The 12,846-nt window shown below is 38.0% G+C and overlaps 1 protein-coding gene and 1 pseudogene across 1 annotated transcript; both read right to left on the bottom strand.

The window, feature by feature from the left end:
- Positions 1-3,338: 3,338 nt before the first annotated feature.
- On the bottom strand, positions 3,339-5,503 carry LOC128220685 (uncharacterized). Its single transcript, XM_052929176.1, has one exon. The coding sequence runs from the start codon at positions 4,773-4,775 to the stop codon at positions 3,660-3,662; it is 1,116 nt and encodes a 371-aa protein (XP_052785136.1). The 5' UTR covers positions 4,776-5,503; the 3' UTR covers positions 3,339-3,659.
- A 4,155-nt stretch (positions 5,504-9,658) lies between these two features.
- Positions 9,659-12,846, bottom strand: part of LOC128219306 (myo-inositol 2-dehydrogenase-like) — a 29,890-nt pseudogene continuing 26,702 nt past the window's right edge.

Genomic DNA, 12,846 nt, shown 5'->3' on the forward strand with positions numbered 1-12,846 from the left:
AGACAGTGAAACAAGAGTCCAATGGGGTTTAATCTAGTTTACGAGTACTCGACCTCACACTTTTCCCATTATTGGAGTTACCGCCTTCAAACAGACAGTGAAACGGGAGTCCAATGGGGTTTAATCTAATTTACGAGTACTCAACCTCACACTTGTGATAATACTGGGAATAAAGCCTTCAAACAGACAGAGAAATAGGATTCCAACGGGGTTTAATCTAGTTAACGAGTATTCGACCTCACACTTTTCCCCTATTGGGGTTACCGCCTTCAAACAGGAGTCCAATGGGGGTCTAATCTAGTTTACGAGTACTCAACCTCACACTTTTCCCATTATTGGGGTTACCGCCTTCAAACAATCAGTGACCAGGAGTCCAATGGGATTTAATCTAGTTTACGAGTACTTGACCTCAAATTTTCCCCATTATTGGGGTTACCGCCTTGGAACAGTTAGTGATCAGGAGTCCAATGGGATTTAATTTAGTTTACGAGTACTTGACCTCAAATGTTTCCCATTATTGGGGTTACCGCCTTGGAACAGTTAGTGAAACAAGAGTCCTCTGGGGTAAACACCAGTTTACGCTACCCAGCCTCACATAGCATACTGTTTTTTGTACAAGTTACAGAGCATATTGTGTACAAAACGCATGCCATACATTTATTCTAAATTGTTAATGCAGTTACATCATAGGAAACAGAACGCAAATAGGAAAACACCTTTATTTCCAAAGCAAGTACGTTTTAACGGGAAGATCACGACCAGAGACTTACCTAAACCGTCGTACGAGTTTCTGAAGCCCACCGGTGCGTGTTTCCATGTTGGTTAAAGTTACAGTATTAAGACAACTATCAGCTGATATGTGTATGTGACATAAGGTTCTAATAGGCGATCATTGTCAATCTTGAGAAATAGCCAGGGATGTGCGAGTGATTGGAGACTCATGCCCAAAGCAGGGTCACGTAAGGGGCTTAAACCCTTTTATAATTATTTCCAAAGGCATATATTAATATCCATTTCATGGAACTTATTACAGCTGTGTGAGCAAATGTCCGAGCAAAAACAATCATAACAACTATACAATAGTCTTATGTTTAAAGTCTTCAATCCTAAATTAGGATCAATCCTGAACTTAGAACTCTTGCAACTAAAACAATGACCGCAAAGATTACTTGGTAAATGACTCGACCATTTCATTATTAGACAGCACCGGCTGCAACATTCTGGCGAACCTTGGTGTTCACGACATCGACATGGTTGTCTGGCTCACACGTGCGCAGAGGCCAGAGTCCATCTACATAACGTGCCACGTGCACGACCAGCAGTTACAAGTATTTTCCAGCACATTCAAAATACAACTGTAATTTATCGTATTGATACGACACATATTCCAACACTCAATGATAGGTTTAATATTTCGCACATGTCTGCTTTACGTCGTCATTGCGGTATCAGACATTTAATAATGTTTGCGAATGAAGTTAGCTTTTGGGGTTTTGGAGCACTGAATAATCGTGGTTTTCGCTCCGCCTAAATACATCAAGTGAATTTTCAAAAAAAAATGCACCATCTACTTATAGCCTCCTAATCACTTAAAAAAACCCGACTCCCGACGTCGGCTATTAAGCATTTTTATGCATCAAACTAGAGCTTACTATTAAGGGGTTGTCTCGTAAAGACGCAAATGATTCATACATGTAGAAAATGAATTGGTTTCACATCAACCGGTCAATAAATCGAATCCTTGAATATTGCTCTTTTTAGTGCCGAAACGTATAGCTCGAAATTGATTTGGGTGCATAATGATCGAGCTTTTATTATTTATTACCTGACAGTTTACCATGCAATAAGTAGTACGCGTATATTTGAAATGTTGTTATTTACCAGCACGCTAGTTATTGAATGGTACAGCTGGTTGCCGTTCTGATGTAAAAATAACTACAAAAACCAAACAATGAAATATTGTAAGATATTTACAAGGCAAGCAAAGTCACCTTTGTACATACCTACTTTCCTTTTCCAAGGTTAAATAGATGACGAAAAAAGAAGTGTTCCGAGAGAACGTTTACGGCTTTGACATACGACTCGAGGTTCGCATTCCGTTGTTAGTGAGATTCATTCTGCCACCAGTAAAAATTCAATTACTAGTATACGAGGTAACGAAACACCACGTGTACGTGTACTTGTATATGTAGGTACTCGTACGTGTTACAGATAATGTTGAGTTTAAAAATCGTGTACAAATTTTCACTTGAGAGCAGCAACACAACCACCACCACCACCACCACCACCACAGCAACAATTACCAACACAGACACACGTGTGGTGGGGTTTTCTTATTTTCATTTAAGCTTTGACCTTGTCACTCATATATTTTTATATAAGACTTAAGTTATCTACTTCCCTCAAAACTTTGGCTTTGACATTACCACATTGAAGCATTGGCTATGACATTTCGACATTGGCACTTTGGCTATAACATTTCGACAGTGACACTTTGGCTTCGTTTTGTCTCTTTGGCTATGACATTATGACATTGAAGCCGTTGGTATGACATTAAGACATTGAAGCCGTGAATATGCCATTTAAACATTGAAGCCTTTGCAAGGAAATTTCCGCATTGGCACTTTGGCTAGGACATTTCCACATTGACACGCTGTCTATGACATTTCCATACTGACACTTTGGCTACGACATTTCCGCATTGATACTTTGACTACGATATTTAAACATTGACACTCTGTCTACGACATTTCCACATTGACACGTTGTCTATGCAATTTTCATATTGAAACTTTGTCTATGACATTTCCACATTGACACGTTGTCTATGCAATTTCCATATTGAAACTTTGTCTATGACATCTCCGCATTGACACGTTGTCTACGACATTTCCACATTGACTACGACATTTCCACATTGACACTTTGACTTGGCATTTCCGCATTGACACTTTGGCTGTGACATTTTCGCATTGACACTTTGACTGTGACATTTCCACATTGACACTCTGTCTATGCCATTTCCATATTGACACTTTGGCTATGACATTTCCGCATTGACACGCTGTTTTTGCCATTTCCATATTGACACTTTGGCTATAACATTCCAATTATTAATATTTAATATAAACATTAAAAACTGGAATTCAACTTTAAGTAATGCACCCACTATTATGGTGATTGAAATAATACACGAGCGTGAAGCGCGAGTTATATATTTATATAGTAGCGACATCAGCATCCTGAACGCCCGAGCCTTAAAACTGATAGCATATGTCAACATTACATTAATACAATACAGTTTAAAATTATTTATTTTTATTGAATATTTTTTTTCTGTTACGCTTCAGTAAATACAATAATCTGGAAGTCGTTTCATAATTAATCTTAGGAATTGTGTTCGTAACCAAGTTGATTTTCTGTCCTAGGGGTGTTTCATCATGTTTCAATCAATTATATTTAGAAATATATTTATCTTGAAACATATCAATACAATACAAAGCATAGTCGTTTTTAAAAAAAAAAACAAAAACATTCTATAACCACAACAATCGTATTTATAAACTATTCACAAATAATGATCATACAAAAAGATATATTTACTTTCATAATAAAATTATACAATACACTAATTATTTCTGAGCTAGACGAATACACTTTTATTGTATCATTTTAAACAGTTTCAATTGTCTCACGCCACCTGCACAGTTGGTCACGGCCATTCCCGAGTCATCCCTGGAGACGGCAACGACGTACGGTAACTCCATGTCCACGTCACATGACGCCAATATGTCCCCGTCGGGCGATATCTGGATGACGGAGTTTGTGTTCCCACTGCAAACAAATACGGATTCATCTGGGCCAGCACAGGCGCCTCTGGGTTCATGTATCCGGCCATCTTTCACCTCCACGCTCTTTCCGGTCACGGTTTTGTATATGTAAATTGTGTGAGCATGCCTGTCAGAAAGGACACGCGTATCCCGGGATGGTATGTGGGTACATTTACTTTCACCAGGCTTATACGTTTTTCCAGGAAACTTCACGTTGTCAAAGTCGCTCTCCTTGCCGTCCACGTCAATCATCCTGGCCGGCCGCGGGTCGTCAATAGTGCCCACTACGAACGTTCTGTCGTTTTGAAGACAGATGGAGTCGCAGTAGGACGACGTGGTTAGCGTCTTCATCAGCTTGATCATGTTGTCACTGCCCACTGTCAGCAGGCAGATGGTTCGGATGTCTCCGGCACTGACGGTTACTGCAATATTGTTATCAGAGTAACAAGTTACGTCCCTAGGATATGTCTTAAATTTATAAGATGTATGGAACCTCTTCAGTGTGTCACTCAAAATAAAACATTTACAGTTGAACTGATCCACAGCGACGATCCTCCCGTCCGGCAGGAAGTCGAGCCCAGTAACAAACGGCTCCCTCTGGTCGTCCCCTGTCTTCACAAGCTCCATGGTTTTCAACAGCTCCAGACTCACCGGCCTTTGTTGGTTTGTTTGTTTCTCGTCTGTTGAGCTTATTGCTGTTTTGCTTACATTGTCTCCATTTAATTGTGTTTTTGGTTCTTCTGTTTTATTTAATGAAAATAATGCGACACCAGTAGTTGTCATTTTTAAAAAGTGTTCGTCGAATTTTAATCCCAATTTATCGGTGTTATCATTCTGCAACAAAATGTTCAGTGTTTGTGATGCCTTGTCTTGTGTCCTTTTCAGAGTGTGGTTTAGAATGAATATTTCCGTTTCCGTCCCATTCTCGCGAACGCTATCTGACATTTCCAAGTGCGTGTCAAGTTCTTTCTCCAGGTTTTCAGCCGCATTTCTTCTCGTATTTAGACGTTCTGCTTCCTGTGTGTTATGGTTCCTTATTTCGCTAACAATTCGCGCATTTGCTTCCTCAATTTTCGTTAAAAAGTCTTCCTTGTATTTATCAATTTCTTTAACGATTTCTTCCACTCGCGAAACGTTGTTCAATTGATCCTCTTCGCATTTCCTTATAACATCAGAGGCAGTGAAAATGGATGCACGTATCTTATCCCTTTCATCATCTTTCACATTCTTAGCCACCTTCGCTATTTCGTGGACATTCTCGCATCTACGATGACGAGAAAAGGCACATATTTCACAGCACAAATCGTCGTGGTCTTCACAGTGAACACTCGTTTGTGTTCGCAACACTGATCCAGTCCCTTCATATCGACATCTGGCTTGACACAGGCATCATGTGCAGCAACGATGTTATGTTCATAAACGTTTGTCATGTGTATCCTGTGTACTTCACAGCAGTCATCGCATAGATATACCTTACATGTATAACAAAACATTGAAGCAACCTCTGACCTGTCCCGCCGACGACAAGGTTCACACTTGCTCCCGATCTTTCCACCGACGGCGTCACTACTACATTCTAGAAGTGTGTCGTCAATTCTTCCTGTAGCCATAGTGTTTCCCAGGTGTTTATTCCTTTTACTTTTAAAAACAGGTTTAAGTCTTCCGTATCTGTCTTTCCGCTGCTAATAAACAAATGCCAATCTACTTTCGTTTTAGTATAGGTCACTATGCACTCACCTCCAGGTAAAAAATCAATCGAAAGACATCTACTTTCGATTTAGATATGTTCACTGTGCGGTGACGTTTCATGTACATGTACAGTGTTTACAAAGGTCCGTTTTAGATAGCTTTAGCTATCATGGATGTTAATATATGATATGATCAATTATTTAAAGGTTCATTCTGACATATAATTTGGTCTAATTGAACATTTAAAGGGTGTGTAAAAATTGTTGTATAAATTTGAAAGTTTGGAAGCCGTAGTAGGAAAAGGAATGTAAATCTTTATGATTTAAGTATTAACGCAAGTCAAATTTGTTATCGTGAATTCTGCATGATGTCGCGACCATGATCTATACTTAACGTCCCCATAAACGATATTCTATTCTTAGCAATACGGGAATTACCTATAAAATACCAACAACATATATATATGAGCAAAGTATATCAATATTTTTTCTGGGAAGCTGTTGCTCAACTTTGACAAATATATCAAAACTGGTAAAAATCATGTCACTGTTTTATCAAACTCTTAAGCAGGGGCGGCTCCACGTTTTGACGCTCAAGAGGGGTAGGGGATTGTTGGTGTGATTGATGCATAATTTCTGTACTTATTGACATGAAATATTCTCTTGACTGTCGCGGAACGGTTGCAACCCTCACCCCCTGCCGATTCCGATAAAGCTTGTGGCATTTCAATAGCACTCAAAAAGAACAAAATAACATTAACATCGCTTCACTATCGAGTCACGGCTGGGAATCTCACACCAATTAAAAGCTTTGTCATCACTACCGAATCACGCCTGGTATTCGCACTCAAGGAGTACTCAACACATTCAATGTTAACTTATAACTATCGAATCACGCTTCGGATTCTCACTGTAGGAAAATACAAAACATTGAAAGCTAACTAAACATTTTCTAGACACGCCTCCGAATCTCACTCCAGCAACAAATTAAACATTAAGGCTACATGTAACTAAATATTATCGAGTAATGCCTTGGAATTTGCCTCCAAGAACACTTCAAGAGGTTAAAGCCATCTCATAATTATTAATCACGCCTGTAAATCGTGCCTCACAATATGTTTATATATATAAAGGTTTATGTTTGGGAAATTTCACCTAAAGAAAGTAACAAGATTACAATGTAAACTGAAGGCAATAGCAATAACCCTGCTAAAAGCTCCATAGTCAAGGCCAGAAAACGATCAAAATATTGTGAAACAACATTCAAAACAACACAATCATGCAGTTATACCACATACAAAACAGAACAGTCATACCACATGCAAAACATCCCAGTCATACCACAAAAAAACAGCACAGTCATACCACATACAAACAGCACAGTCATGCCACATACAAAACACCACAGTCAGGCCACATACAAAACACCACAGTCATACCACAAACAAAACACCACGGTCATACCACATACAAAACAAGACAGTCGTACCACATACAAAAGAGTACAGTAATGCCACATACAAAACAACACAGTCATACCACATACAAAACAAGACAGTCATACCACATACAAAACAGTACAGTCATGCCACATACAAAACAGTACAGTAATGCCACATACAAAACAAGACCGTAATGCCACATACAAAACACGACAGTCTTGCCACATACAAAACAAAACAGTCATGCCACATACAAAATAGTAGAGTAATGCCACATAACAAACAGTACAGTCATGCCACATACAAAACAGTACAGACATTCAACATACAAAACAGTACAGTAATTGTACATACAAAACAAGACAATCATGCCACATACATAACAGTAAATTCGTGCCACATACAAATAGAACAGTCATGCCACATACAAAACAGTATAGTCATGCCACATACAAAACAGAACAGTCATGCCACATACAAAACAGTACAGTCATGCCACATACAAAACAAAACAGTCATGACACATACAAAACAGAACAGTCATGACACATACAAAACAGTACAGTCATGCCACATACAAAACAAAACAGTCATGCCACATACAAAACAGTACAGTCATGCCACATACAAAACAGTACATTTATGCCACATACAAAACTGTACAGTCAGGACACATACAAAACAAGACAGTCATGGCCACATACAAAACAGTACAGTAATGCCTCATACAAAACTGTACAGTCATGCCACATACAAAACAAGACAGTCATGCCACATACAAAACAGTACAGTCATGCCACATACAAAACAGTACAGTCATGCCACATACAATACAAGACAGTCATGTCACATACAAAACAGTACAGCCATGCCACACACAAAACAGTACAGTCATGCCACATACAAAACGGTACAGTCATGCTACATACAAAACAGAACAGTCATGCCACATACAAAACAGTACAGTCATGCCACATACAAAACAGCACAGACATGCCACACATAAAACAGCTTAGTCATGCCACATACAAAACAAGACAATCATGAAACATACAAAACACCACTGCCAAATAACATACAAAGCAGCACAGTCATGCCACATAAAAACAGTACAGTCATACCACATACAAAACGATACAGTCATTCGACTTTCAAAACAAAACAACCATACCACATACAAAACAGTACAGTCATGCCACATACAAAATAAGACAGTCATGAAACATACAAAACACCACTGCCAAATAACATACAAAGCAACACAGTCATGCCACATACAAAACAGTACAGTCATACCACATACAAAACGATGCAGTCATTCGGCATTCAAAACAACACAACCATACCACGTATAAAATAGCTCAGTCATACCTTATTCAAAACACCACAGTCAGGCCACATACAAAACATCTCAGTCTTACCACATACAAAACAGTACAGTCATGCCACATACAAAACAGCACTTTCATGCCAGACATAAAACAGCTCGGTCATGCCACATAAAAAACAGCTCAGCCATGCAACATACAAAACACCACAGTCATGACACATACAAAACAGTACAGTCATTCCACATACAAAACAAGACAGTAATGCCACATACAAAACAAGACAGCCAGGACACATGCAAAACAAGACAGTAATGCCACATACAAAACAGTACAGTCATGCCACATACAATACAGTAGTCATGTAACATACAAAATACCACAGTCATACCACATACAAAACAAGACAGTCATACCACATACAAAAACACAGTAACGCCACCTGCAAAACGAGACAGTCATGCCACATACAAAACAAAACAGTTATGCCACATACAAAACAGTACAGTCATGCCACATACAAAAACAACATAGACATACCATACAAAACAAGACAGTCATGCCACATACAAAACAGTACAGTCATGCCACATACAAAACAGTACAGTCATGCCACATACAAAACAAGACAGTCATGCCACATACAAAACAGCACAGTCATGCGACATACAAAACAGTACAGTCATGTCACATACAAAACACCACAGTCATGCCACATACAAAACAGTACAGTCATGCCACATTCAAAACGGCAAAATACAAAACAGATTAGATGTGGCACGAATAAAACAGCTCAGTCATGCCACATACAAAAACAACAGAGACATACAATACAAAACAATACAGTCATGCCACATGCAAAACAGTACAGTCATGCCACATACAAAACAGTATAGTCATGCCACATACAAAGCAGAACAGTCTTGCAATATACAAAACAGTACAGTCATACCACATACAAAACAGTACAGTCATGCCACATACAAAACAAGGCGGTCATGCCACATACATAACACCACAGTCATGCCACATACAAACAGCTCAGTCATGCCACATACAAAACACCACAATCATGCCACATACAAAACACCACAGTCATGCCACATACAAAACGGCACAGTCATACAAAATACAAAACAGATCAGATATGGCACGAATAAAACAGCTCAGTCATGCCACATACAAAAACAACAGAGAGATGCCATACACAAATTAACATAGTCATGCCACATAGGTGAAACATTGTTATACCACATACAAAACAGCACAGTCATGCCACATACAAAACAGGACAGTCATACAAAATACGAAACAACACAGTCATGCCACATAAAAAACAACACAGTCATGCCACATACAAAACAACACAGTCATGCCAACTGCAAAATAAAACAGTCATGCCTCAATCTAAACATTATAGTCATGCCTAAAACAAAACATCACAATAATACCAGATTCAAAACAACATAGCCATGTCAAAAAAAAACCACACAGTCATATCACATACAAAGCAACAAAGTAAAACCACATGCAAAAAAATACAGTCATGCCACATACAAAACAACACTGTCATGTCACATACAAAACAACTCATTTGTGCCAAATACAAAACAAAAGAGTCGTATCACATACAAAACAACAGTTTCATATCATTTACAAAACAACATAGTCATATCACATAAAAAATAACACAGTCATGCATCAAACAAAAAAACAGAGTCATGCCACATACAAACAACATAGTCGTCCCGCATACATAACAACATTGTCATACCACATGCAAAACAACACAGTCATGCCACATACAATACAGCACAGTAAACAGAGTCAAGCCACATACAAAAGAACAGAGTTTCATCACATTCAAAACGATATAGTTATGCCACTTACAAAACAACAGAGTCATACCACATTCAATATAAGAGGGTCATACCACAAACAAAACAACATAGTCATGTCACATACAAAACAACATAGTCATGCCACAAACAAAACAATACAGTCATATCACATACAAAACAACACAGTCATGCAACATACAAAACAACATACATGTATTTATATCACATACAAAATAATACAGTCATGCATCATACAAAACAACATAGTAATACCACATTTAAAACAACACAGGCATGCCTCATAGAAACAACATAGTCATGTCACATACATAACAACATTGTCATACCACATACAAAACAACACAGTCTTGTATAGATACGCGTACACGTCATCTTGTACCTACCCGTATTAATACGCGTGCACGTCATCTTGTACCTACACGTATAGATACGTGTACACGTCATTTAGTACCTACACGTATAAATACGCCCACACGTCATCTTGTACGCCATGTTGTACCTTCACGTATAAATACGCCTACACGTCATCATGTACCTACACGTTAAAATGCCCGTTTTAGCCATCTTTTACCTACACGTATAAATACGCCTACACTTTATTTTCCTCAACTTCTTTAAAAAAAATAGTTAATTCTCACTGGTAAAGTAATGTATTTCATTGACAAAAGGATGCGAACCTCGACACGTATGTCATAGCCGTAAACGCTCTCTCTGAACACGTCTATGCTAACGATGGGTACTTGAGGAGGCCGCCAATCGCATGGCTGACAAAACATTTTTTATTTCATGTTAATTTTTTTATGGAGACCGTTCGTACGTGCAAATGTCACATTACTGGCTCTGTTTCATATTTTAGGGTGTTTTCTTTGCTTTGTTTTTTTTGAATATTTTCAGAAGGTTACCGGTCGTACCGTTCAATAACTAATATGCGGGCGAATATGAACATTTCAATAATGCACGTTACTTATTGCTCAATAAGCTTGTAAATAGCACTAAACAGTTACTACGTTCACCCCTCATCATTGTCGTTATACATAACTCTTCGTGTGTATCATTTTACAATAACTCACAATGAGGCTACAATAAAGATAGTTAATGTATCATAAATATAAGATCTTTTGGAGGCACTTTTGAGGTGCAGTTTTGGATATTATTACTCCATTAATAAGCTACTTCTCAACTATCATCAACAACTATCTAATTGGGGCTTGGTGACCAAATGTTATTTCGGTATCAAATAAAAAGTATTTGTTTGCTGATTTATTGATATATTTTATAAATGTCCAAAAATACATTATACGATATGTAAATACAGTTTGGTGTATCTGCATCTTATTCTAAATCAAACCCGATGAGAAATGGCATGTTTTTTAATCGTTCAAGGCCAAAAAAGCTTCTTTTTTAATTTATTTGTTCATGTATATTTGAATATTTTTTCCAAATGAAACCCTTTCAAATTTTACCAAAATAGTATGGGTGTCACAAGGCCTCCAACATCCACAAAAGTACTGTGTATTGTTCGCAAATAACTCATCTACAGTACTCATGCTTCAAACAGGATGACAATGCCATTGGATGGAGGTCAATTGTTACCGCATCATAAGCGATTTCGGCACTTAAAAGAGCCTTATCTAAGGCTTCGATTCAGTTGGCCAGTTGATGTGAAACCTATGTCAACTGTATATGTAAGAATTCTTTGTGAGTGTATGAGCCCTTCTATTAATAGAAATGTCCACAGCAATACGTAAAAATACGCTCAATCGCTAAGTTTAGTTTAGTTTAGTTTATAGTTATTTTTATTAGCTCGATTGTAACGAAATCTGATAGCTTAAAAAGCCATTTTAGAGTTCGTTTCCTTGGCAGAACCAGTACTCTGTTCAGAACAATGATTACATTTGGATGCAGCGATATCTACTGCCCTGGTATCGTTCAGAGCTCAAACATTAAGTACATGTGCAAACAGTACTATATAAAGTATCGAATATGTTAATTGTCGCTGTAAAGCAAACATAAGCGTTACCCACAAACTGGTCATTGAATGCTGTATGTTGCATTGTAGTAAGAAATAAATTAATGCGGTTTTTGAATACATGGAATACATGGAATATGTGTATATTTTGCTCAATTTACTTAAAGCTGCTTGTCGTGCACGTTGCATGCTATCTAGATAGACGCTGGCCTCTGCGCACTGTGAGCCATGTCGATGTCGTGGATACCAGGGTCCGCCAATATGATGCAGCCGGTGCTGTCTGAAAACGAAATGTCGGTCACTTACCAAGAAGACTTTGTAACAATTATATAAGTTGCATGGGTTCTTAAGTTCAGGATTAATCATGATAACATCACACTTTTGTACAGTTGACCAGATTGCATTTTGCTCGTAGATTAATGTATTAAAACAATATAAAGACTAGATGATTACACTTGCCCTGAGATACATTGTTTTAGTCTATGCCCTTTTACCATGCTTTTGGCACGAATCGCTCACTACTCCAACAGAGCTCTGGTTGTTATTTCAGGATAAACAATTATTAGCTTTTCAACCCCTGTTGAACATCTATATGTTGTATCAAAATATCATATGAATCATTCGCGGACACTTTTTAATTTTCCCTAATTCGAGTAATAAGTGTTCAATGTAAAACAGTTTTTTTTTAACATGGATCATCAATTGTTTCGATCGGTCTAGTAGAGGA

This window comes from Mya arenaria, chromosome 15 (assembly GCF_026914265.1).
Source record: "Mya arenaria isolate MELC-2E11 chromosome 15, ASM2691426v1".
Taxonomy (NCBI): Eukaryota; Metazoa; Mollusca; class Bivalvia; order Myida; family Myidae; genus Mya; species Mya arenaria.